This window comes from Macrobrachium nipponense, chromosome 8 (assembly GCF_015104395.2).
Source record: "Macrobrachium nipponense isolate FS-2020 chromosome 8, ASM1510439v2, whole genome shotgun sequence".
In the NCBI taxonomy this organism is placed as follows: domain Eukaryota; kingdom Metazoa; phylum Arthropoda; class Malacostraca; order Decapoda; family Palaemonidae; genus Macrobrachium; species Macrobrachium nipponense.
In genome coordinates, this window is record NC_087203.1 from 3,620,585 (window position 1) to 3,647,956 (window position 27,372).

General features: G+C 43.3%; 1 protein-coding gene across 2 annotated transcripts in view; it reads right to left on the minus strand.

The window, feature by feature from the left end:
- The window catches only part of LOC135222587 (enoyl-CoA hydratase domain-containing protein 3, mitochondrial-like), a 184,799-nt gene that overhangs the window by 14,328 nt on the left and 143,099 nt on the right, over nucleotides 1-27,372 (minus strand). For both annotated transcript variants that reach the window (XM_064260661.1, XM_064260660.1), the window contains exon 6: nucleotides 2,948-3,062. In XM_064260661.1, coding sequence (XP_064116731.1) covers nucleotides 2,948-3,062 — 115 coding nt within the window. The remainder of the gene's footprint in view (nucleotides 1-2,947; nucleotides 3,063-27,372) is intronic.

Below are 27,372 nucleotides of genomic sequence, written 5' to 3' on the forward strand. Positions count from 1 at the left end.
TACTGGAGATGCTGAGGCAGGTGATTCTTGAGGTGAGGCAGAACATACTACTGGAGATGTTGGGGCAGGTGAGTCTTTAGGTGAGGCAGAACCTACAGAAGGTGCTGGAGATACTGGGGCAGGTGAGTCTGGGTTAGCAGAACATTCAGAAGGTGCTGGAGATTGTGGGGCAGGCGAGTCTGGATTAGCAGAGGCAGCTGAGGTAGAGGGTACAGGATCTCCTGCAGGCCTCTCTACCTTCTTAAAATACTGCTCCAGGTTAGTCTGAAAACAGAGAGTGACCTCTTTTCATCCAGATCTCCTTGTAACACTGCCTCAAATCCATGACGCCTCTGGAAACCCTAGTGAACCTGTCCAAGTTGGGATCCTGAGCCTCAAAAGTTGACAACGCTTGCTGCAACTCTGCAAAACCTCTTGTCAAGTCCTGCCTTGTGAAAGCCTTAGGCTCTGGGGTGGGTGCTTCTTCTTCTTCCTCTATCATCTGCTTCTCCAGTTGTATCAGGTCCTCAGCAGATAACTCCTCGCCATGAGACTCCAGCAGCTCTGTAACATCATCAACCTCCATCTCCAAATTGATTTCCTTATTCAGGGCAACAACGTTCTTGACAACTAGCTGAACTGTGTCCTCAAACCCATGGAAATCATTCACAAATTGAGGACAAATTTTCTTCCAGACACCATTCATGTTTGTTTGCTTAACCTCCTCCCAGGAATTAGCAATGTTCTTTACAGCATCAAGGATGTTGTAGGATTTCCAAAAGTCCTTCAGAGTCAAGTCCTTCTTGGTTTCAGTTGCCTGTAAAGCCATAGCAATTGTCCTTCGTAGGTAGTAGGCCTTGAACGAAGCAATCACTCCTTGGTCCATAGGCTGTAAAAGGGCCGTGGTATTAGGTGGAAGGTAAACCACCTTGACATTAGGGTTGAAGTCTCCCAGCTGGGCAGGGTGTCCAGGGGCATTGTCCAGCACTAGCAACACCTTAAAGGGGATACCCTTGGAGGCGCAATACCGCTCCACACTTGGAACAAAATGGTTTACGAACCAGTCCTCAAACACTGCAAGTGTCACCCATGCCTTCTTGTTGGACTTCCAAATTACTGGTAGTTGACCCTTCCAAATGCCCTTGAGTGCCCTTGGATTTTCAGCCTGATACACCAACAAGGGCTTCAGTTTGAAGTCGCCAGCAGCATTACCCCCAAGAAGTAAAGTTAGCCTCTCCTTGCTGGCTTTATGACCGGGTGCTGACTTCTCCTTGGCGATGTAAGTGCGGTTAGGCATACGTTTCCAAAACAAACCTGTCTCGTCTACGTTAAACACTTGCTGAGCAGAATAACCCCCCTCCTTAATTATCTCAGACAACGCTTTAGGAAATTCACTCGCTGCTTTCTCATCCCCACTAGCAGCTTCACCTTGCACTTTAAGGTTATGGTAATTGGCCCGAGCCTTAAATCGCATAAACCAACCCCTACTAGCCACAAACTCTTCACTTTCACTTCCCTCCCTCTTTTCTTTTTTCAACGCTTCAAACAATCTTTTCGCCTTCTCCTGAATCACCATAAGGCTGACTGGGATACGCCGTTGATTTTGGTCTTCCAACCAAAGCACCAATAACCTTTCCATTTCAATTATTAGACCACTACGCTGCTTAGTTATCACTGTCGCTTTCATAGGAGCAGATCCTTTCACATGTTCAACGATGCGCTCTTTATCTTTGATAATGGTAGCAACGGTCGAACGGCTAAGGCCAAGTGAGCGGCCAATGTTTGTTGGCGTTTCTCCCTTCTCAGATCGCTTTATAATGTCCACTTTAATTTCCATGGTGATGGCCTTTCTTTTCTTCGATGCACTACCATCAGAAGAGTCCGCCTTGCGCTTGGGAGCCATAACAAAGAGCAAAAAGTTACAAAAACGATACAACACAAGGGAGAGAGAGGCAGTGTAAACAACCAAAATGGCGTATGGGCGAGGAATGAGCGTAGCGAAGCGACGCCGTCCTCTCCCCCACAAAGCGTATTCTTCCGCCGTGCGCCCGGAACTAGTTCGCGTTTGTTTACGTCGCTTACGACGCTAAACCGCGTAAGACGGAACGACGCAAAATATTATTTTTTATATATATGGGGCGCGTTCGTAACCACGAAACATCGTAAGTCGAGACCGGCGTAACCCGAGGACTTACTGTACTTCAGGTTCTTTGCAGCCTCCCTTCGACCCCTAGCTGCAACCCTCTTTCATTCCTTTTACTGTATCTCAACTCCCCAATTGTATTCTCTTTCTTCCATCCACCTTCTCGTAACAATTCACAGTGTAACTGCGAGGTTTTCATCCTGTTACACCTTTCAAAATTTTTCACTATCCACTTCCGTTTCAGTGCTGAATGGCCTTAGTTGCCCCAGTGCTTGGCATGTATGCCAAAAGTCTATAAATCAATCTGATTAATCAATCCAGGCAACAACTTATGGCCCTGACAATAAGAAAATTAGATGATGATGGTGAAGAAATTGTCTGAGTCTTAGCCTCAAAATGGGCATGTAAAAGAAGCCAAAACTTACACAGTTTGTGATATGTGATACATGGTATGGTAAGGTTTGAGCATACTTACCATCCAAGTCAGACTAAAGCTAAGAAGAAGGTTGTCTTCAAAGTTAACTCATTTGGGTTCTCCCAGATTGATACCTCTGCACTCAAAACCTGAGAGATGGCAGACGTATATGTGCTTTTATTGTTGAAACAAACAACTTCCTCACTTTGGCAAAAAGACAGTCAAGGGTAACAAAAAATTAAGCAGTCAAATGGAAACATAGTAAGGAGAATGTGGGAAAGATGGAAAGATGTAGAAGCTATTAATCTGGAGAGATTCAGAGTAGCTGTCACTAATTTTCAATAATTCATTAAGAGCACATTGCAAGACTATACAATGGCATTACCCACTAAACATCAAATGCATCTCACCTGTATGCATCTTCAATCTTCATTTCCATTTGTCTGTACATAAATGACTTGCCCAAGGCAATTACTGCTTTGCTTTTGCTTACAATGGCTTCTATAGTCCTCTGAATTTCACTGTCTGGAATACAAATTAGAGAAAAGTTGATATTATAAAAGCAACGGAAAAAAGCACGCAATGGGTCATTTCTTACATTTGATTGATTGACAATCTACTTACTAATGTAAACTTGTCACAGTGACTATAGTAATAATTAACAGAAGAAAGTTAATAAAAACTTTTTCAGGCAACAAATATGCAATTCATATATATCAGTAACCAATTTCATGCTTTACAAGTCATCTATGGCAGGGGTTAGGTTGAAGAACACCCTGTGATAGACAATATTCCATGAAGTAGCAATCTTATATTTATTTTAATATATTTTCTATATATACTTAAGGTTTTATCAACCCTTCCCACACTCTTATAAACCTTTCACACACTCTTGTAAATATTTCCTATGCTCTTAAACATTTTCTACACTCTTAAACCTACAAAATTTTAACAAATAAAATTCTATATGGGTACTATTCAGCGAGTTATTACAACTTGAATGATGAAAATGATGATGAATTAGCTGTGCACTACTGATGACGATGAGATGAATATACGTACTGCACAGCCAAGAAGAGCATTACAGCTCTTCTGAAGGTGCCACTTCATCAGGAGCTTTATCAGGTGGTGCAGTATCTTTCGCCTCATCCGTAACTTCTGTTTTCGCTAAAGGCGTAGGTGTAACTGGTGTCTTCTTCCAAGTGAGGAACATAGTTGGAAGAGCTGCTGGAACTGCTTTTTCTGCTGGGCAAGAAGGATTTTATAAACCGAAATGCCACCCTCAACTGTGTTGGAGAACTGCAATGAAGCATCTAGGGGTCCCATTCTTGGGAACAGGCTTATTCGGACCTTGGCTGATTCGGACCATGCTGATTCGGACCATGTACTGGCTCATTTGGACCTTTATCCAGGCTTATTCGGACCTTCATATGATTGGCCAATTTTTCTATGCAGTTTTACCTCCTGAGCACGAATTTTAAGTAATATTTATTCGGATGACTGTAATTAACCCCTAGAGGCTCGTACTAAACATGGCGAAATACATTTGACGTCCCAATTCCTGGTGGCTTTTGTATTTGCGGAGACGAACATTACGGAATGCTTATATAGAAATACCCATTGCTATTATATAAAATTATTAGTATGGGTCCGAATCAGCCTAGCAAATGGTCCGAATCAGCCAAGATTAAGGTCCGAATAAGCCTGCATCCCCATTCTTGAGCCACTAGCTGAAGTTCTTTGGCCATTCTGAACATAGTTGCAAGGTGATCGAGTGTTAGGCCAACTTTCTCTTCTTCAATCCCTAGTTCCTCTTCCTCACTTTCTGACTTCATCATATCTGTCAGGTCTTCATCCATCAACTGTTGTAAGAAGGCATCAATCAGGTCATTAACAGCACCAGGTGTCAAATCTTAAAAGTCATTTCCTCCCAATGGTTTTCCCAGCTTCACGGCTTTATTTCCTGCAGAGTGATGGACTTCATCAGGAGAGGCTCCCTTATAAACATGGATCACTTCTGGCCACAAATTTTTCCAGCTGGGATTTAAAATTTCACTCATCACCTCCTTTATGGCCTTCTGAATATTTAAGAGACACGATGCAATGGTGTGGTCACGCCTTTAGCAAGAAGTCTTAGTCAGAGTCCATAGTATCAACAAGGTTTTCCAGGGTGTTTCACATAAAGAGCCTTAAAAGCGCAAATAACGCTTTGATCCATGGGTTGTGTTAATGCAGAAACAAAAACCCATCTAGTTGGTAAAACCATGTCATTAGTTTTCAAGCAGTAGTTTAAGAGTTGAGAGGTGTACACCTCACTTCCTAAGGTGCTACAGTTTCTTTTTGGTAGTTCAAGCAAGGTGTTCAACGAGTACAGTTGTCTTACATATTTCGTAATTTAAAGGATATATAATTGGGCACACAGATGTAAGTTTTGTGACGAACTTATATATTTGCCCTTACGTCTTATCATTCATGGAGGCATTAAAAGACGTAAATTGGTTTATTTTGACATTTGTTTATTTTATAAATATGATAAAAAGGTGATATAATTAAGGAGGTTTATTGTGGTAATGAAATTATTGTTAACTTTATAAAAGTGCATTTAATTTACTTTGTAACATATATCGAGGTAATGTTACTTAGTGAATAATATGGATTATTATTTGACAATGTATTTAAGTCTGCAATAATTCCTTTCAGGAATGAACCTACTACTACTACTACTACCACCACTAATACTACTACTGTCAAACGGAATAAAGGTTCAAGATGATTTTCAGAGTTTGTTGTCCACAACAGGTTGATTCAGCAATGTGGTGTTCAGTGGCAAAAATTATCTACACGCTATCATATGACAAAGCAGCGTTGCCACCTTGACAACGCACAGTGGGTAAACGACTAAACGTCAGTGTTGTCATCGCAATTGCATCTGCATAATTTGCCTCAAATAAGTAATCTTAGTTTTACCAGACCACTGAACTGATTAACAGCTCTCCTACGGCTGACCTGAAGGATTAGATATTTTTCTACGTGGCTAGGAACCAATTGGTCACCTTGCAACGGGACCTACAGCTTATTGTGGGATCCAAACCACATTATATCGAGAAAAGAGTTTATATCACCAGAAATAAATTCCTCTGCTCCCGCACTGGCCGAGCCGAGAATCGAACTTTGGATCACCAGATTGGTAGCTGAGCGCGAGAACCACTCATCCAACGAGGAACTATAATTTGCCTTAGTAACTGTCAGAGTTGACTATCAGAAGGACTTGGACATTCGATTTGACTTTACACATTTTGATACATCTTTAAACTTTTATTATTTAAAGATTAAATTTTAAAAACTAATTCTGAATATATTTTAATTATAGTAATTTTTTCCCTTATCAAAGCTTAATCACCAAAATTTAAAGCAATGTTATGAGTGCTTTTTTTTCTTAACAAAGGAAGATGTAGTGTAGTCACTGTGGCCACATCTTATCAGACAGAAAACCACAAAACGGCAACACTGTGACAGAGTACAATAACCCACATTACAAAAATCTGTGTTATACTGGAACCCCGACCCCTCTCTAAAAACGCTCATATGTAACTGCCTATTTCAAGCCAATCAGCATGAAGAAAGATGGTACTCTATGTGTGATTGGCTCCTTTCAACCAATAGCTGGGGACGAGCGAAGAGGGGAGAGATGGAGAGAGGAGGAGAGAGAGGAGAGACGAGAGAGACAGAGAGAGACGAGAAGAGAGAGAGCGGAGAGATAGAGAGAGAGAGAGAGAGAGAGAGAGAGAGGTGAACCTTAAACTACAACGATTATAACTGCTTATTTTAACAGTTTAACAGTACATTCGCGGATTTTTCTTTGGAACCTATCTAGAAATTAGTATTTGCGGATGACTCGCCCATTCGCTGAATTTTCCGACGCAAAATAATCACTAATTAGTGTATTTTGATATTTATTTTCATGACTAAATACATTTTTATGATACAAAAATGATTTACTAATTTTCAAATATTAACTTTGATTAATATTGTATTAGTAAGTTTAATAAGTTTAAATGATATCACATAATAAAAATAATAATTCTCTCTCTCTCTCTCTCTCTCTCTCTCTCTCTCTCTCTCTCTCTCTCTCTCTCTCTCTCTCCTACAAAGATGTATGTTTTTTTGTATGATAAATAAATGATTTACTATTTTCAAATATTAATATTAATTTATACAGCAATAATATCAATTCATTAAAGAAAATACCATAGTGAATTAGTAAGATTTTAGCTTATAAATTTAAAAAATTATGGAAGAATGAAGGAAATCCCAGTCTTCTTTCTCTAACTCCAGGTACTAAAACTGTCATACGTATCAAGTTAAGTGACAGGAGGGGGAAGGAGCTGTTTTGTTGCTGCCATCAAGTGCTCATGAAATTTCCCCCTCTCACTCTCTCTCTCATTTACTGACACTCGAGATTTTTTATAGTACTTGTACTATTTGTTTTAATACTTTCTTTAAATAATAATAATAATAATAATAATAATCATAACTAATAATAATAATAATAATAATAATAATAACTGTAATTACAAAATTCATATTATGTGATAGTATTTTAAAGAAATACAATACTAATCTATCCATGTCACTTTTAATTAAGGTTAACTCACTCTCTCTCTCTTTTGCCACACAAGATAATGTGTCATAGTGGTAACTCCCTCCCTCTCTTTCGCTGGAAGCGTTATAAGTATTTTTTGAGAGAACAGAGAGAGATAAACTCTCTCTCTCTCTCTCTCTCTCTCTCTCTCTCTCTCTCTCTCGCTCTCTCTCTCTCGTCTCTTTCTGAGATGAAAGAATTTTCATGGTACTAGTATGCAAAATGTTTATTGATAATTTCAGTTATTTAATAATAATAATAATAATAATAATAATAATAATAATGATAATAATAATAATAATAATAATAATAATAATAATAATAATAATAATAATCATAATAATAATAATAATACAATAATAATAATAATAATAATAATAATAATAATAATATTTTGGTAGAAGACCCTCTTTTAGGCAAATACTGTTAAAAAGGATGGCAGAATTAAGCGAGTTGATTTTATATATTGTTTTTCTATTTTCCTTACAATTCGCTTCTCAGGCTCAGCGATGTTTCTCAGAAACATCGCTGAGCCTGAGAAGCGAATTGTAAGGAAAATAGAAAAAACAATATATAAAATCAACTCGCTTAATTCTGCCATCCTTTTTAACAATAATAATAATAATAAAACTGTAATTACAAAAACTCATAATGTTAGTATTTTAAAGAGATGAAAATGACCTTTCCATTTCACTTGTAAGGATAACTCCTCTTTCTTACTGAGATGAGAGAATTTTTATGGTAGATGCACGTGTTTATTTTATTTTCAAATAATAATAATAATAATAGAAGAAGTAATAATAAGATAACTAATTTCAAATGAAAATTCTTCCCTTCGTCTTTTTCTGTATCAATTTCCCTACCTTCTCATAACTTCAGTGACGCTCGGAGCTGGGGGGAAAGTAACAATGCCATACAATGGTCAATGAATTTAATGGTTTTATGTAATCTCCTCTCTCTCTCTCTCTATCTCTCTATCTTACTGAGATGAGATCATTTTCATGGACATGTATGTAATAAGTTTATCATTAATATTTTCCAATAATAATACGTACTATAACGTAAGCACAAAATTCATGTGAGTATTTTAAATACAATAATCATTCCATTTCTCTCTTTTAAATACTGTAAGGAAAATTCTCTCTCTCTCTCTCTCTCTCTCTCTCTCTCTCTCTCTCTCTCTCTCTCTCTCTCTCTCTCTCTCTCTCTCTCTCTCCACAAGATATTTGTCATAGTGGTAACTCTGTCTCTCTTGGCTGCAAGTGTTATATGTACGTATGTAAGTATAGTATACCTTTAAGGCTACTAATGTTTAGGATTACTTTGAAATTATATTAACCCTTAAACGCGAATGGCTATTAAACGTCGAGTCAAAATCTCCCCCGATTGCCGAATGGACGTATAAACGTCGAGTCAAAATTTCCCCCGATTGCCGAATGGACGTACCATACGTCGACTCAAAAAAAGGATTTTGACGTAAGGAAAAATCTATTTCTGGGCGATTGGCTCGTGTCGCCAGCGAAATATCCTTTATCTATTATTTCTAGGGTAAATGTACTAAAACATACCAGAGAATAATAAAATAAAGAAAAAGGTCAGTATAACTGACTCGCTCACCCTCTAGGAGGGTGTCGGTATGAACACTAGGCGAGTGAGACCACTACCACGAGCCAAATGCCAATAGAAATCTCCCACTACAAAACCCTCCAAGAGGGGAGCCGTCCCACAGAGAGAGCAGCTCGTACTACTACTACTCCATCCCATGCTGCCGACTGCTGCGCCTCTGGTGGCCATCCTGAAGTTAGCAGACAATCTTGAGCGAAGGGATGGGTAGGGTGGGATTTCGCTGGCGACACGAGCCAATCGCCCAGAAATAGATCCTTACGTCAAATCCTTTTTTCTGGGCTCAGCTCGTGTCGCTTGCGCGAAATCGTACCAGAGAAGTAAAAACAGCACAAGATTGTATATAAGGTGAACAAGTAATAAAAATAAATAAAATAGGTCTCAAATAAAAGATAAAAATATAAATGAATGAATATAATTGCTAAAAAGATACATATACACAGTAAATAAACAAAATTAAAACTATGCTTAAATTACCCTTAAAACTAATTATGTTAATAACATAAGGTAATTTACATATATAGGTACAATGATTGCATATCATCAATGAACCTGTGGTAAACAAAATGTATCAAAAGAGTAATAGCAATTAATATAAAAGTAACAATAAATACGTTGAAGCAATCACACAAAATATCTATCAGGAATGTATATGACCTATTTAAGATACAAAAACCCGTAAACCATTGTAATATGGCATGATTCCCCTAGCAATAAAAAATAAGGGTTAACATCTATGAGATCATAAATTGTAATCCACCTGTGAGTGTCACCCTAACCCGACAAAATGTGGGGCCACTATACAATCATAAAGCAGCTAAGACACAAGGTGAATGCTAATGAACAAGGTAGGAATAGACGAACTGTTGGGTGAGGCAGGTAGAAAGGAAAGGACGACTGAATCTTCTACTACAATTTAGCTAGAGTCAGGGGAAACTATGTTACCCGCTGCTACTGCTGGGAATTTCAGAGCTTCCAAGGACTTCAGGTAGTGACGTTGAACACTGTCGGCGATTTCCATCCGGTATACTTTTTAAATCATCAAAGTTCATATGTTGGAAGTAATTAATTGAGGTGGCTACTGCCCTGACATCATGTGCTTTTGGGAAAGAGTCAGGATTGGCTTGTTTAATAAAGTACAGGATTTGTTGCCTGATGCCTTTAATGGATAAAGTACCACCTTTTTCCCTCTAAAGAGGGGCCCCGATGAGGATGAGGAGGTCCTGGATAGAAAGGGCTCGTAAGGTTGAAACTGGACAAAGGGATACATCTTGTGGAAGGGGGTAGTACCATTCCAAGGTTCCCACCTCATCAAAGGATCTTCATTCTTTGCTAAAAAAGCTACGTTCCGGAGAAGTAGAACTTCCCCTGTGGGAAGGAATTGAATATGATCCGGATCTCTGGATAAAGCCGACAGTTCTGAAATTCTTGCTCCTGAAGCTAGGCTTAATAAAAATAAGGTTTTTTCTTAGGAGCATCATAAACGAGCATGTGTCATTATTTGTTTCGGAAGCCAGTTTTAGAACATCGTTTAAGAACCATGAAACTGACGTAGGCCTCACAGAAGGCCTAAGTCTAGCACATGCCTTAGGAATAGACGAGAAGTAGGCATCCGTCAAGTCTATGTTTTAATCCAAATTGAAATATCTTTTTCAATGCTGACTTGTTAGTCGTAATCGTGCTAGCTGCTAAACCTTTTTCAAATAAGGATCTGAAAAAGGATATAGCAGAATAAACTGTCATGATTCTGATATCTGACCTCTCTCAGGAAGGTGCTAACTTTTTGACAGCAGCATCATACTGCCTCAAAGTTGAATCCCTTTTATCGGATTCCAGGAAGAGAATATTCTGAGGGTCAATATTCGCATCTCTTTTTGCCGCAAACTTCATGAAATCCATAAAGTTAGGGTTTTGAGAATCCCTGAGGAAGCGAACACAGTCTTCGTTTTGTACTGACTGGGAGACTTGGACTGTGGATCCGAAGGGAACGAGGCCCAGTTTCCGTATCATGGGGTACCAGTGCTCTTCGGCAGTCTGGGGGCTGACTAGAGCACTCGACCCTTAATGTCCTAGTTTTGTTCAAATACTTTCATAATGAGATTCACTGGAGGGAAGACGTAAATCTTCCCCCAGTTGTTCCAGTCTAGAGCTAGGGCGTCCGTGGCGTAAGCCAGAGGGTCCAGGTTGGTTGGGGGCTACATAACACGGTAGTTTGTGGTTCGCTTGGGATCGAAGAGATCCACCTGTAGCCCTGGGACTCTTTGAAGGATCCATTGAAACGAACTTTCGTCTAGTGACCATTCCGATTCTAGGGGTACTGATCTGGGATAGGGCGTCTGCTATGACGTTCTCACTCCAGCTATGTGGTGGAGGAAAGATGCCAACTGAATTTGTCTGCCAGGGAGAAGATGGCTATCATGACGTGATTTAGATGACGTGACTTGGAGCCTCCTCTGTTTATGCAATGTACTACCACTGCGCTGTCCAGGACTAGCTTTATGTGGGAGTACTTTGGTGGGAGTAATCTTTTCAGAGTCAAGAACACTGCCATTGCCTCCAGTACGTTTATATGGAACTGACGGAACTGGGGTGACCAAATCCCTTGGACCTTTTTGACTTGGGAGTACCCTCCCCAGCCGCTTAAGGACGCGTCTGTGTGGATGGTGATCCCTGGTGGAGGGAACTGAAGGGGTACTGACACTGATAGATTCTTGACTTTTGCCCACGGCCGAAGCCGATTCTTTAGAATCAGAGGCACTGAGGATAGCTTGTCCCTGGACCTGACATTTGCTCGTGAGCGCCAGATCCTGGTTAGGTCTTTCAGTTTGGCTTTCATCAAGATGTTCGTTACTGATGCAAACTGGAGAGAGCCGAGGATCCTTTCCTGAGCTCTCCTGGATGCTAGTTTGTGACTTAGAAATTGCTTGACTGACTTCGCTATTTCTTTCCTTTTGGTAGATGGAATCGACAGAGTGTGTGAGGATAGATTCCATTGAATGCCTAGCCACTGAAAGTTGACTCTGGAGTGAGTCTCGACTTGGACTTGTTTATCTTGAATCCTAGATATTCTAGGAACTGGATCACTTTCAGTGTGGCCTTGTTGCACTTCTTCGACTGATGGGGCCCAGATCAACCAATCGTCGAGATACGCCACTACCATAATCCCTTGCGCTCTGAGCTGTTGCACTACTACTTCCGCTAGCTTCGTGAACACCCTGGGTGCCACGTTGAGCCCGAATGGAACTACCTTGAAGGAGAATGTCTGGTCTCCTATCTTGAATCCCAGATACGGACGGAAGTGTCTTGCAATAGGGATATGATAGTAGGCGTCTGTAAGATCGATAGAGGTGGTGACCGGCCCCACGGGAAGTAAGGTCCGCACCTGTGAGATCGTGAGCATCTTGAACTTGTCGCAGCGGATGGCTAAGTTTAAGCGGGACAAGTCTAAGATTACCCTTCTTTTGTGTGAGCCTTTCTTTGGCACGCTGAACAAGCGACCTTGAAATTTTAACCTCTTGACTTTGGCTATAGCTCCCTTTCTGAAGGAGGTCCTCTGCGTACTCTGTCAATTATTTTTGGAAGGAAGTTGACGGAAAAGGTCTGGCTGGAGGTGGTTCGTCAACCAGCTCCAACCCAGCCCTTTTGACACTATGCTCTGAGCCCACTGGCTGAATTCCACGGTGGCGAAAGTGAAACAGCCTCCCTCACTACCTGAAGTTCTTCATTGGTTCTGGTAACCACCTCGGCCTCCTCTGAAGTGCTTTCCCCTATTGAAGGGGCCCCTCCCGATCCTCTCCCACGAAAGGACCGCTTACTCTGCCTCCCCTTGCCCCGAGCGCGTCATACTTCTGAGAAGCTTGACTCTCGAAGGCTTGATTGTAAGCTGGAGAGATGGCGTATGAGGTGGAGGGTTGAGGCTGAGGGGATATCACATAAATTGGCTGTGATTGACCTTTAGACGTGGAGGGTTGGGCTGTCTGCACTAACGGCATTGCTGGAACTTGTGAGGAAAGCGTGGTTGCTTCTTTTGGTAAGGTTGGAAACGTCTGGGTTTCCTCTGTCCTTACCTTTAGGTGTCAGGTCTTGCCTCCTCCTAGCCGTAACGACCCCAACGGTCTTTAAGGCTCTGGTTCAACCTCGTAGCCTCTGCCTGTATGCTACTCCTTAACCATAGCCTCTGGGAAGAGATCTGCGCCCCAGATGTTAGAAGAGAGTAACCTATTCGGTTCATGTCGAATGGTTGGCCTCTAGCAGGACATGCTTCTACAATTCGTTCTAGCAGTGGCAAACTGAACATATCTGACTGCACCGTTTGAGTCAGGGCTTTGGTCATAAGCTTAAAAATTGGTTCTGAACCATAAGCCATGGTGCTACCTCAGACATAGCCATCGAGTTGATTGATCTGGCTAGTCGTGATTTTGAGTCAAATTCAGCTGAATAAGACTATCTGGGAGCCTGGGTAGCTTTTCACCAAACTGCTCCATAGCACAGTCCGGTTTGAGTTTGCCAGCTGAGAATGTATCGGCAAGTCTTCCCACAATTCTCCGATTGAAGGGAGCAACGGACGATGTGGGATCTGCTTCTTTCAACTGAGGCATGGGTTCCCCCTTCTGGGCTGCTGAGATGCGTACGACCTTGCTAATCTATTGGTTAGGAACCGGGGAAGCGGGGTTACTCTCATCCATTGTGAAAATGTGGTAAAGAAAAGGACTTTTAAATGGTTTGTATCTTGGATTGGTGTTCGAACAATCCATGTCCTCTAAACATCTGAGCCATTCTCTCTGAGCCTGGTCTCGAGAATAGAGGACTGTCTCCTTTGGTACCCTATCGTCCGAACCATAGCCGAAGGCGTGAGCCTTGCGTAGCCTATGAAAGGAGGCTGTAGGCCTTCCGGGTAGAACTCGAAGTCCTCTATTCTTCGAGTTCCAAACTCCGGTATGGAGATGAGACCATCCTGGAAGGGGGCGTATGACGCTACTCTCCAAGGGTTGTTCATGGAGAAAGCGGGAAGCGAGTCATACGGAGGGAAGCTGAGATCCACTAGTGTTGGAGAGTGAGGGAGAGGCTAGAGGGGCTTCTCTTAGCCCGGCGGCTATAACAGAATCCTGAGAAGTGATCCTGTCTGACAGGCGAGATATCATTTGTTCCATACTACTCTTAAGGGACCCCACTAGGTCGCCCACCTGTTGCAACAGGCCAGCATTGGAGTCCAAAGCCGAGCTGCTGCGGAGGTGGAGGGGAGGCTCTGAATAGGAACCAAAGGTAGTGAACTGGTGAAACTGCCGGGTGCGAGATCTCTCCTTGGGTTTACTTATCGAGGACTTAGAGCCGAGCTAGACCCTTTAGACCTGTCTGGGCCGGGATTACGAGCCGGGAGACTTACGCGAGGAAGAAGACGAGGACGTCTTCTTCGAAGACGATGACGTCTTAGTCAAGGTCATCACTTTAGACTTGATCTTAGGTCTAACCGAAGCCTCAGGAGGAGTATATAATTCATCACCCGTAAAGCCTTGGAAGGATGGAGAGGTTGCAGGGGTAGAAGAGACAGTCACACCAAGGGTGACCCTTGGGTACTGCATTACTTACCTCGACCAACAGGTCGTCTATACCTACCATCGGTTCAACATTAATATCCAGGGTTTGCGACATCCGTGGAGATATCCTGGTCTTGTTCAGTTAAGGAGGCCGCCAGCTTGTTGTTGGATGAAGGCAATAGTCGGGTCCGCCTCTACTGGGTCGACGTACCCTGTCGCCTTGCCTCCGGGAAAGATTAATAGTGCTAATCGCTTCTCAAGTATGTAGGGGCTGACCCTTGGCGGCGTTCTTGCCAAAACCACCGACCCAGGACCCGCAGGGTAGCCAGTGCTGTATCCCTTACTGCCGGAGCCTGTAAGAGAGGGCGTATTTTAGATTTAAGAATCACTTAAAACTAAAACTTAGAGTATAACTTAAACTAGATGCCTTAAGTTAAAGTAAATGATGAAAACTTAAGTACTAAAAGAAGCGGAGCAGCTACCGGAGATGGAATACTTACGCCTTCCAAAAGCTGGCTCACCAGATCGTAAAATATGGTACACGTCTCATGGTACCAGACCTGGATGTTTCCCCGTGCGGAGTCGCGCATGGAGCATGGGACGGCAAACTTCGTGTCCACAGGGGGTCTGAAGTGTAGCGGAACATCCCGGATGCTCACAGTTGGTGGCCTGTTAAGTGGGAAGACACATGAGTATCTTAAAGGGGGTATCACTTACGGACAAAAGAACTCCGTTACATGCCGGAGCTCGGAAAAAAATTTGGGCATAACCCCTGCCCCTGCATTGCCTGATAGCTATAATCCCGGAGAGATCCGGTAAAAATATGAAAGGGAGGGGGGGGGGGATGGTTTTAAGATACTTAAGATAAAACTTAAGATAACTTAAAACCTAAACACAAGCGAACCGGACTAGGTCCAGTTGAAGCGGAGTGTAGAAACTCAGCAATACGGTAAGGTTAGTAGAGACCTACTGTATGCTCCGGTCCATCTAATGGGTGGACTAGCTCCTTCCGCTGGATACCAGGACTCCGATCAGGGAGGAGCTCTAGTAAGGAGGAAGGGCGAGAGGACATACAGGCTCGAGCTAGCCCGGAGCGACAAGGCAGTAACGGAGGGGGGAGGCCAGGGCCCCCCACAACGTACCACACCGGACCGGACCGAGAAGCGGAGTAGAGGTCGGTGCCAGTCTGGGTCTGTCCGACTCCCTAGCCCCTCCGGCGGAGGGGAGAGGGGGAGGCAGGCTCGGGTATGTGGGGCGAGCATGGCAGACCGGCCCACCCCCGCCCGACTCTATGGAAGAGCGGGGGGGGTAGGGGGGGGGGACTGGGCAGGCGGTCTGGCTGTCCCGTGATCACGCAGTGACCACGAGGCGGTAAACTGAGATACGGTAACCAAGCCTAGGCCAACCAACTGATCAGAGAGAAGGCTATCGGGAAGCAACCTGAACTGAAAAGCGGTAGTATATAGGCCCACAGGGCTAAAACCAACTGATCAGAGAGAAGCTATGTGGAAGCAACCGAACTGATCAGCGGTTAGAATAGGCTCTATGAGCCGGGACCTAGGCTAAGCCAGACGCCAAAACTAACCTAACAATGACAAAAGATATATATATAAATAAAATAAAAATGAAAGAAAGAAGGTAAAATAGCAGGAGAAAAAATCCAGGAGTGTACGACTAACCCGAAGGCAAGTCTACCACTCAAAGCTAGTCAGGGGCCGATACTAAGAACCTGGACTAGGATCTGGATAGAAAAAGCCTACATAAGGTGATATACATGCATGCATGATAACCTGAGTAGACCTTAAACTAAATAAAGCGGATAATCAAAATAGAGCGTAAACGAATAAGGGATGTTCTAGGTATGGGAGACCAAGAACGAACCCATCACGCGGCAGGACCAATGCTGCCATGCTTCCGACCCCGAGAACGTATTTATACCTAAAACGGCAAATACTGTCTCAGGGACGGAAAAAAACCAACTAACCGTAAATACTGAGTACTTAACTTAGCTGCTGCAATAGCTGCACGCTCCATTATCGAAAATCCGAAGAAAAAAGGGCACAAAATACACAGAGAGAAAAATAACACGTGTGACTCGTGCGAGCTAACTGAAAAGGATGGCCATCAGAGGCGCAGCAGTCGGCAGCATGGGATGGAGTAGTAGTAGTACGAGCTGCTCTCTCTGTGGGACGGCTCCCCTCTTGGAGGGTTTTGTAGTGGGAGATTTCTATTGGCATTTGGCTCGTGGTAGTGGTCTCACTCGCCTAGTTGTTCATACCGACACCCTCCTAGAGGGTGAGCGAGTCAGTTATACTGACCTTTTTCTTTATTTATTTATTCTCTGGTATGTTGTTAGTACATTTACCCTAGAAATAATAGATTGTAAATGGATTTTCGCGCAAGCGACACGAGCTGAGGCCAGAAAAGTTTTTTTTTTTAAATTCGCGGAAAAAATACTTATAGGCCTACCAGCCGAAAAACTTTTGAATCACGCGCCTTGGGGGATGCTGGGAGTTCACGGATCAAGGCGTTGTTTTGTTTACAATCGTTACGCAGGCGCGCAAGCGCGAAATTTCCTTTTTATTGCACTAAAAAGTATCAGTGACACATCTCAAAAATGATTTCGTCACTTTGACATAATTTTTATGCACCGTTTAAATTATCTGTTACATGAAGTATTATATATGAAAATGTGTGCAATTTCATTTAGAATACAAACAAAAAAATACTCATGATTGTAACTTTTATCAGTTATGAAATATTTTCATATAAATAACGATAAGTGCCAAATTTCAACCTTCGGGTCAACTTTGACTCTACCAAAAATGGTCGAAAAAACGAAATTGTAAGCTAAAACGCTTATATTGTAGTAATATTCAACTACTTATCTTAATTTTGCAACAAATTGGAATGTCTCTAGCACAATATTTTGATTTATAGTGAATTTATGAAAAAACTTTTTCCTTACGTCCGCGCGGTAACTCTTCGAAAAAAATCATACATGCGATTGTGGTAATGTTTGCACCATTTTAAAATTAGCCGTTACATAAAGTTTTATATATGGAATGTGCACAATTTCATGCACAATACAACTAAAACAACCCATGGTTGTAGCTTTTATCAGTTTTGAAATATTTTCATATAAAAAAATGATAAGTGACAAATTTTCAACCTTCGGTCAATTTTGACTCTACCGAAATGGTCGAAAAACGCAATTGTAAGCTAAAAACTCTTTATATTTTAGTAATATTCAATCATTTACCTTCATTTGTAACAAATTGGAAGTCTCTAGAACAATATTTCGATTTATGGTGGGAATTTATGAAAAAATAACATTTTCCATACGTCCGTCGCTGGCGGTGGGGAACTCTTCCGAAAAAAAAATCATACGTGCGATTGTGGTTAATGTTTGCACCATTTTAAATTAGCCGTTACATAAAGTTTTATATATGAAAATGTGCGCAATTTCATGTAGAATACAACAAAAAATAATTGAAGGTTGTAGCTTTTTCTCATTTTTGAAAATATTTGCATATAAATCACGATAAATAGGAAAAAAAAAAACACACGTTCGGTCAACTTTGACTCTAGCGAAATGGTCAAAAAACGACAATTGTAAGTTAAAACTCTTATATTTTAGTAATATTCAATCAGTTTACCTTCATTTGCAACAAATTGGAAGTCTCTAGCACAATATTTCGATTTATGGTGAATTTATGAAAAAAACTTTCCTTCCTTCCACGCGCGGATTCTCCGCCATAAAATTCCGAATTGCGTACATCGCATTCTCGGAAAATTTGCTCCGTTTTCATATTAGGCATTTCATAGAGTTTTATATATGAAAATGTGCGCAATTTCATGTAGAATAAAAAGCAAAAATATTTGAAGGTTGTAGCTTTCTAATTTCTGAAATAATTGCATATAAAAAAAATTTATTAAAAAAATTTCGACATTTGGTCATATTTAACTCGTTGGAAATGGTCGAAAACTGCAATTGCACGCTAAAACTCTTACAGTATCGTAATATTCAATCATTTGTATTCATCTTGAAACAAATTGGAAGTCTCTAGAACAATAATTTAGAATTTACGGGGTGAATTTTTGAAAAAAAAACAATTTTTACGTACGCGAGTTACGAATTCGTACATCATTTGTGATAATATTTTTCCGGTGTTTGCTTTTATTGTTTTACAATGTATTATATATCGAATGATTGCAATTTAATGTACAATACAACGAAAAAAAAGAAACACGTTAGCTTTTACCGTTTTTTGCACAGCGTGATTTTAATACAATTATATATGAATTTTCTTTTTTTCGCTACCATATATCGCATTATTTACATATGATAATGATATTATTTTTCATTCTGATGATTGCATACTAAACTTCAGGCAATGACAAAAAAAGGAGCCATAAATGAACTCTTAATCTTCAAAACTAAGCGCGCTGTGATTTTTTGAAAAAAATTGAATCAATTTTTCCGCTTCCGCGCTCACTCAAAACCGGCTCCGGCATTTGGGGGAGTTTTTGATTTTTACCGCTTTGGCGTTTAAGGGTTAATACAATCTCTAAAATTAACACAGTAATATGATAATAATTTAAGGTAAATGATGCAGGATGTTACATAGGTATACATTTGGTGTTACCATTTCTTCCTTCTTTTATCTCTCTCGCTCTCAGCAAAAGAATTAATAGACAGAAACATAATTGCAGTCCTCTCTTTCTCTCTTCTCTAGAGAAATATATGTATTTATGGGAGGGGAAAAAAGTTGCTTACAGATTTATTTCAATCTATTGAAATCGTAAAGGAGTATCTCTCATCTCTCTCTCTCTCTCTCTCTCTTCTCTCTCTCTCTCTCTCTCTTCTCTCTCTCTGCTATTGGCTGTTTTATATATTTCTAATGGTAAAATGTTAAGATGACTTTAAAAATGATATTAATAATACCAATTCAATGGTATATTTGATGTAGGATAATACTTTAAGTAGACATTTGATATTTGTGATTTCACATAAAATTGTTTCCCTTGTAAAAAGAAAATGGATGTCTCAAATAGTAACAGTATGAAAGAAAACATGCATGACTGAATACTTACGGGGGACTGAATTATTTTCACATACGTAACTCAAGTCATGCAGTACGTACATAGTATTTATGTATAACCATAAAATGTAAGATTTACTTTAAAACAGTATCAATATATTTCAAAGATTAATATGAACCATAATAGGATATTTTATGTATATTTGATGATATTTTTAGGGATACTTTGGTGTTTGCATGTTCAGGATAGGAGTTTATGAGCATTTTTAGAGGGGGGTTCCAAACATTTGCGGATTCTAAACTATTCGCCGGGGGGGGGGGGGCGCCGGGGGGGGGGGGGGGGGGGGGGGGGGGGGGGGGGGGGGGGGGGGGGGGGGGGGGAGGCTGGTACGCATCCCTGCGAAATACGTGGGGGGACCACTGTACAACTAAAAACATACCTTGAACTATGTCAAATATACTATGGCTCACAGACACTTGTGAAAACTAATAGAGAGAGAGAGAGAGAGAGAGAGAGAGAGAGAGAGAGAGAGAGAGAGAGAGAGAGAGAGAGAGAGAGAGAGAGAGACTATGCACATTAAAAATACATGCTTAATACACTATTGGCAGTACATACACAAAGGTAAATAAAGATTATTTCACAAAACTAGCTTATATGAATAAACTGTATCAGTGAATATTAAAACTAAATCAATCCATTGAAAAAAAACAGGTGAAGCATCGAGCTTTAAGCCAGTCAGCAACTAGCAGTACTAAATCCTGATCTGTGATTGGCTCTTCTAATCCTTGCAACCAATACTGTGCTATTGAGGTAACATATCCCCTATTTTAAACCCTGCTGAGTGATTTGCTGCTTCTAACTCACCCAGCCCTTTCTCTTTATTTATCTATCTATCACATTGATATTTTGCTGTCTACATTAATATCAATATTTGAAAATTAGTAGATCACTTTTTTTTTTATCTTACAAGACAAACATACATTTGAATAAAAATTCTCTCTTATCTCAGTGAGAGAGAGACAGAAGGGGCTCCATAACTCTGCATGAGGCATACACTGCCAACAGATCTGAAGGGATTCCAAGGCTGAGGAGGAGATGCTGCTGATGGAGCAGGAGCAGAAGCAAGGAAGGAAAAAACTACAACTCACACACTACCAAAGCATCATGTTACAAGTTTTTTCATTGGCTACTTCCTACTAGCCAATAGTATGTCGTTATGGAGAGAGAGAGAGAGAGAGAGAGAGAGAGAGATGAGAGAGAGAGAGAGAGCGAGAGAGAGAAGAGAGAGAGAGAGAGAAAGAGAGAGAGATCCGATGAGAGACGAGAGAGTGAACATTTGTTTTTTTCATACACAGTTAATACATCGATATCAATATACCGAAATGTAATATTTCATATTTAACAAATGAAATGAGAAATAGGCCTACATATATAAGCAATTAAAAATAAACCTTCCCAAACCATTCTTGTTTTCTCCCTCCTCCATTGAAGAGTCTTGCATTTTTTTCCTCTCAACATGATGAGGTACAGGTGGAGGAGGGAGACGCGCACCCTTACTGCTGATGGGCCGCCGCCCTTCTGCGGCCTACTGCGCCCTCCGTTGTCGGTACGTCAGGCGCACTCCAATATATGATCGCATTGTGGTACTTGCGGTCACACTCCCTGGACCTGCAAAGAGCTATTTTGCAGGTGCGACAGAAGAACCGGGTGTCTCTCCTTCTGCCATTCATATGGCACACCCGACACCGTTTCTGCCTGCGCCCTTGTAGGAGCTCCAGTGTGTGATCCCCTGGCTGCAGCCGACACACAGGGTCCGCTATCTGATGAGAAGTCATCTGAGCGGGGGGCAGGATCATCAAGGGCGGCGGCAGCAGGGGCAGTGGCGGCATCAGCAGCAGTAGGAGCAGGACGACCGAAGTTGGCCCTCCTAACATCTGCCCTTTCCTCTAGGGGCAGATCTGCAGCTCGGGGCAGGGGGGCAGTGATGGAAGGCCACTCATCGGGCTTAAAGATGATGAGGGCATTCCTGGCTACCTCGAGAAACTGGATGTGGGACAACCTCCGAAGATCTGGATTTTAGTACCCATAGTAGAGGATGTAGGTATTCTGGAGGGCCAACTGAAGAATGTATTTGAGGAGCTTCTGTGTCCATCTCCTGGTTCTCCTGGTGAAGGGATAATACTGGATGAGTTGATCAAAGAGATCAACTCCTCCCATGTGCCTATTGTAGTGCCCAATGACGGTAGGCCGCTTGACACGAAACTCCTCATACATAACTCGGCCCTGCCGACATGTCTTCTTCCGCTGGACGACCTCCTTTTGGATGGGTTCATGACTTGTTGTAATCATGGGGACAAGTCGGGACCCCCTTCCAACAGATGACGAAGACAGCTCCCTTCCGCCGCCACTCTGTCTCTCCTCTTGCCAGATATTGTGGATGGCTAGCAAACCTCTTGAGGACATTCGGGGCCCCACGCACCAACCGAAGGGTACCACTGACGTGCACACCTGCTTCATACAGTTCCTGGGCCAGGGATACCAAGTTATAATAATTATCCATAAACAGGTGGTATCCCTGGTTACGGAAACGATCCACAAGACTGAACACAGTGTCACGCAGCGTGGAGAAGACCCCGGAATACACCGAGAAGTCCACGACGTATCCAGTGTTGGACTACGTAATAAAAAAAAAAAAAGTTTCACTCCATCTTTCTTCGGCTTCTTGGGGTTATACACTTTAATGCTAAGATGTCCTTAGTATGGCATCATCCCCTCATCCAAAGAAAGGTTCTTGCCAGGAACCATGAGAATTTTGCACCGTTCACGAATGTACTCCAACACTGGGCAGACTAAGATGAGGCGATCGGGGTTATTCCGGGGTTTGGCCCTTCGGTTGAAGGCGTTGAAATACCTGTCCAACGCCAGGAAACTATCACGGGGCATAACGCCGAGCATATTGGGCGTACTTAAAAAAAAATTCCACCTCCAATATTGCCTGACGTCGGCAGCAGGCATCATACCAAAAAAAATGTGGAGCCCCAAAAAATGTGCCATGTTCGTGAGGTTGCAGCCCCGCCAGCAATATGACAATGTCGTCCGTAGTTCGTCACGGCAGTACCGAGCGTAGTCCGCCGTTTCTGCTACCAGGTATTCCAGCAATTCCCGTGTAAGGAACAGCTGAATGAACCCCAGAGCAGTGAGAGGAACAGGTACGGTGAGCCCAGGTGCTGCCGTGAATGGGTGCATGTTGGGTGGGGTGGGGTCCTCCGACCACCCATCATCGCTCTCGGACAACCGACCTTCACCTTGGCTGGCACGATGCTCCGACCTTCTATGTGCCCGCACACGTGCTCGGGCACGGTTTCGCACTCGAAACACCCCCACTGGACCATCTCCTTCACTTTTTGTGTCGTCATTGGCGACAAAACTAGACAAAGTTATCTCCTCCTCCTCCTCCTCCTCCTCCTCCTCCATTCCCCCTCTTACGCACTAAAACCACTAAATTCGAGCTCACTTTCGGGATGTGACCCTCGAACGGACATTGGGGGCAAATATTCATCATCACTAACATCGGGAGTGATGTCCTCATCACTAGATGACCAACCGCCATCAAAATGAGGACTTGCGACCAGCTGCCGATTGAGCTCTAATAAGTAATCATCAATGTCCTTTGGTTTGAGGCCTCCCAAATGCCTACGAATGCCCCTAAGGACACCCCGATGCTTCCTATGGGTTACTAAAGGCACATGAGACACATGTGGTCCTTGAACACTTTCATACACACGGTGTTGAGGTGCGAGGTCATCTTGGTTACTTGGTCCCTCGCCAACATCCAAGTCCAAAATACGTCTCACACAATCCTTCCCGAGGGGTAAAACACGCCTTTTGCACTCCATACATGGTTGAGACATCTCTATGTACGTCTTATACCACCACAAATACTCAAACTCTCGCAAAAGTTCAGCAAAACAGGACTGCGGCAAAAGATCGCTCTCGGACGACGCGTCGCTGATGCTGGCTGATGCGAGAAGGAGGCATTTCACGCATGCGCACCTGGGTCACGCTGGTAAACAAAACAACAGCTTGATCCAATTAGAAGTCTCCTCTCTCACGCTGGTAAACAAAACAACAGCTTGATCCAATTAGAAGTCTCCTCTCTCAAAATCCCCCTCTAGTGAGGTGCCGTTACAACGTCTACCTTCCGCTCGCTACTACTACCTCTGCCAGAAACCCTCATTCCTGAAATACGCACCCAAGCTTGGGCCAGCTGAAGGGTGGGGAAAGGAAAAAAGAGAGGGATGGGTTCACCAGGCGACACACGTCTTCCCCCAGAAATAGATTTTTCCTTTGTCAAAATCCTTTTTCTGGGCTCGACCTGTGTCGGCCGGTGAAATAGTAGCAGAGAATTGGCCATACAAGCTTGGAAAAGTAAACAAAAATTTATATGAAAGGAAAATAAAAGTTTTCTTAAAATTATTGTTTTAATAACCAAGGTAAGGATAACAAATTACAAATGGTAAAAAGCACCTAATATGACCAAATCCATACTATCCTGGGAAAAAGCAAGAGGTAATGAACATGAAAACAAATATAATAATGAACTATGTACATGTACAGGAGTGGGTTGATGAGCAATCCAGTCCGGAACAAAAGGCAGAAAGGCAGGGATTACAAGGGAGGCAGGTAGGTGAGAGTGAGTTGCAATCATCACATGATTTATTTGGCTCGACTTGGAGCCTCCTCTGTTTATGCAATAAACTATCACTGCGCTGTCCGAGAATATTCCTGGCCAGAGCTAGTTTTTTCAAGGCAGAAAAATGGCCATTGCCTCTAGTACATTGATGTGGAACTGGCGGAATGTTGTCGACCATGTTCCTTAACCTTCTTGTACTGAGAGTAGCCCCTCCATCCGCTCAGAGAGGCGTCCGTGTGGACTATCAGAGACGGCGGGGGAAATTGTAGTGGCACTGATTTGGAAAGACTCCGAACTTCCGTCCATGGGCGGAGTCTTTTACGCCAAACCCGATTGATATCCTTCACTTTGGTTTTCAACAGAACATCTGTTATTGAAGCAAACTGAAGTGAACCTAAGATTCTCTCTTGGGTATGACGAGAAGCCCGTTTGTTCTTGAGGAATTGTCTCTTAGCTTTCGCTATCTCTCTGCATTTCTTTGGCGGAAGAGATAGTTTGTGTGTCGTTAGGTCCCATTGGATTACCAACCATTGAAAGCGAGACGCCGGAATGAGACGGGACTTTTCCTTGTTTATCTGGAAACCCAGGTAGTCTAGGAATTTTATTACTTTGGCTGTTGCCTTGCGACATTCCTCATCGTTGGTTGCCCCAATGAGCCAGTCGTCTAGGTAAGCTACTAACATCACCCCCTGAGCTCTTAGTTCCTGTACTACTGTCTCTCCTAGTTTGGTGAATATTCTGGGCACTATGTTGAGCCCGAATGGCATGACTCTGAACGAGTAAGCTTGTTTTCCTAGTTTGAAGCCTAGGTATGGAGAGAAGTTTCTTGCTATCGGTACATGATAGTAAGAATGTATGAGTTGAGACGGGACAAGTCCAGAATCACTCTTCGTTTGTCTGAGTCCTTCTTCGGTACACTGAACAAAAACGTCCTTGAAATTTCAGGTGACTGACTTTCTTTATTGCCTTCTTTTGAAGAGGGTCTTTGGCATAGTCTAGAAGGTCTGTCGTTGGAATCTGATGGAAACTGACTGGTGGAGGAGGCCCTTTCTTCCATCTCCACCCTAGACCTTTCGATACAATACATACTGTGGGCCCATGTACTGAAGGTCCAATGGTCCCGGGAGGGGGGTACAGTCTCCCGCCTACCTGCAGAGACTCATTGACTGGTCTTACTTCCTCTGCCTACTCTGAAGCCTCTGCCTCTTGAGAGAACTCTAGAGCCAGCTCTCTGCCGGTAAACACCTCTGGCTCTGCTACCCCTTGCGTGCCTGTTATAGCCTTGAAACACCCCTTGTGTTTCAAAGGAGGCGTTGAAGGCTGGGGAAGTCACAAGGGCAGCTGAACTCGAAGGCTGTTGAGTCGGTTGACTCTGTAGCAGAACAAACTGCTGTTGTGGTTGTGACTTAGATGTCGAAGACTTGCTCATCTGGGAGACAGGAACTGCCTGTACCACTGTTCGAGACTGAGAGGTCTGGAAAGGCTGATACTTCCTATGCTTCTTCCTACTTTTGGTTTGTGGTCCGGGGGTCTCGAACTTCCTTTTGAAGGGAGGTCCCCAGCAGACACGAAGGTTCTGGTTAGCCCTAGCCGCCTCGCTAAGGACGCTGTTAACCACGTCCTCAGGAAAGAGGTTGGCCCCCCAGATCGATGCCTTTATGAGCTTGTTAGCAAAGACATGTTTCCTGGAGGCTCATCTAGCCACTATGAAATCATATGGGTCCGATTGATAAGCCCGCAGCAGCGACTTTGTCAGGACCCGGAATTGAGGCTCCTCTGCAAAGACAGAAGCTGTCAACTCTGCAGTGGTGACTGAGTTAATTGACCTGCTCAGCCTACATCTTGCTTCGAATTCCGCCTTAATCATGGTATCCGGAATTCTAGGCAAATGTTCACTGAATTGTGTGGAGGCACACTCCGGGTCGAGTTTGCCCACCGTGAGCGTTGCCGGAGCGCCAGCCCAACACTCCAGAACTCCGGGAAAGAGCAAAGAGGTTGCCTCCGTCTCTTTTAGCTAAGTCATGGGTTTGTCCTCCATTCCGGCTTGCAGTGTCAATTCTGCGATCTTTGATGTGCAAGGAGTTGGGACGCTATCCGGCACTACGAACATGGTATAGCAACCTTTGTGGGGCATCAACTTGATGTTGATGCACTCCCATTCCGTAAGGGTGCGGACCCATGCCGACTGAGCCTGATCTCTAGGGGTAGATCACTGTCTCTTTCGGGACCTTGTCTACCCTGACCAACGCTTCCTCGGCTAGTCTAGCGTAGCCCGGGAAGGGGAATTGTAGGCCTGGCGGGAAGAACTCATAGTCTTCCACGGGTCGGGTTCCGCAACCCTCAATTGTAAGCCTGCCCTCTGAAAATGGAGCATGTAGAGCCAACCGCCATGGGTTGCTATTCTCAAATGGTGGGAGCTTGGCTGCGTCCGGCACCGCAAAGGACTGCGGTGTGCTTCTGGACTGGAGAAATCCGGTCACTAATTCCTCCTGGGCTTGTAATCTTTGGGTCAGAGACAGGATGGACTGTCTGGATATCTCTAGACCCGAGGCGAGTTGAGTGGACATCGATTGAAGTCTCGAGTCCACTACTTCGCTCATCTTCTGCATGAGAAGAGTGGCAAAAAACTCTTAGTCGAAGCCGGACTCCGTCGGTCTGGCTTTAGAAGACTTAGTTTTCTTGACTCCTTGGGTGGGGGAGTAGCTTTGGCTGAGGAAGTCAAAGGCTTGGGGGCCAATGACGACCTGGCGGAGCCTGTCAGGGAAGGCTTGGCTGGTCTAACCGCCTTCGGCAGAGACTTCGTTTTCAAGGTTTTCACCTTGGGGATTACCGAGACCAACCTATTCCAAAGGGTCGTGGACTTCCCAGGGAAGTCCTGAAAAGAAGAAGAAGAAGATGGAGTTGGGCTGAAAGAGAGAACGTTAGCCCCATGACTACCTGCCTCACTTACCTCCCTACCTTCCTCCTGGTCCTCGATGGCCATGGGCTCTCGGTGCAGGCTGATGGCCGCCACCTCCTCCGTCATGTCACCGCACAAGCCCTCTTGGACCTCCGGGGGGGCTTGGGTCTCCTGGCGGATCCGCTCTATGATGGGAGCCGCTACCTCCGCCGCTACTGCTGCCGAAACCTTGGTGTTCGGGTAGAGGAGGGAACACATCTCCTCCGACAGCACATAGGGTTGGCCGGCTCCCACATTCCTCCCAAACCCCCCTACCCAGGCCTTAAGGGTCGACATCGAGGAGGCCTTGAGCGTCAGATCAACCTGTAAGAGATAATTAAATCAGGTTCCCCAGTGTC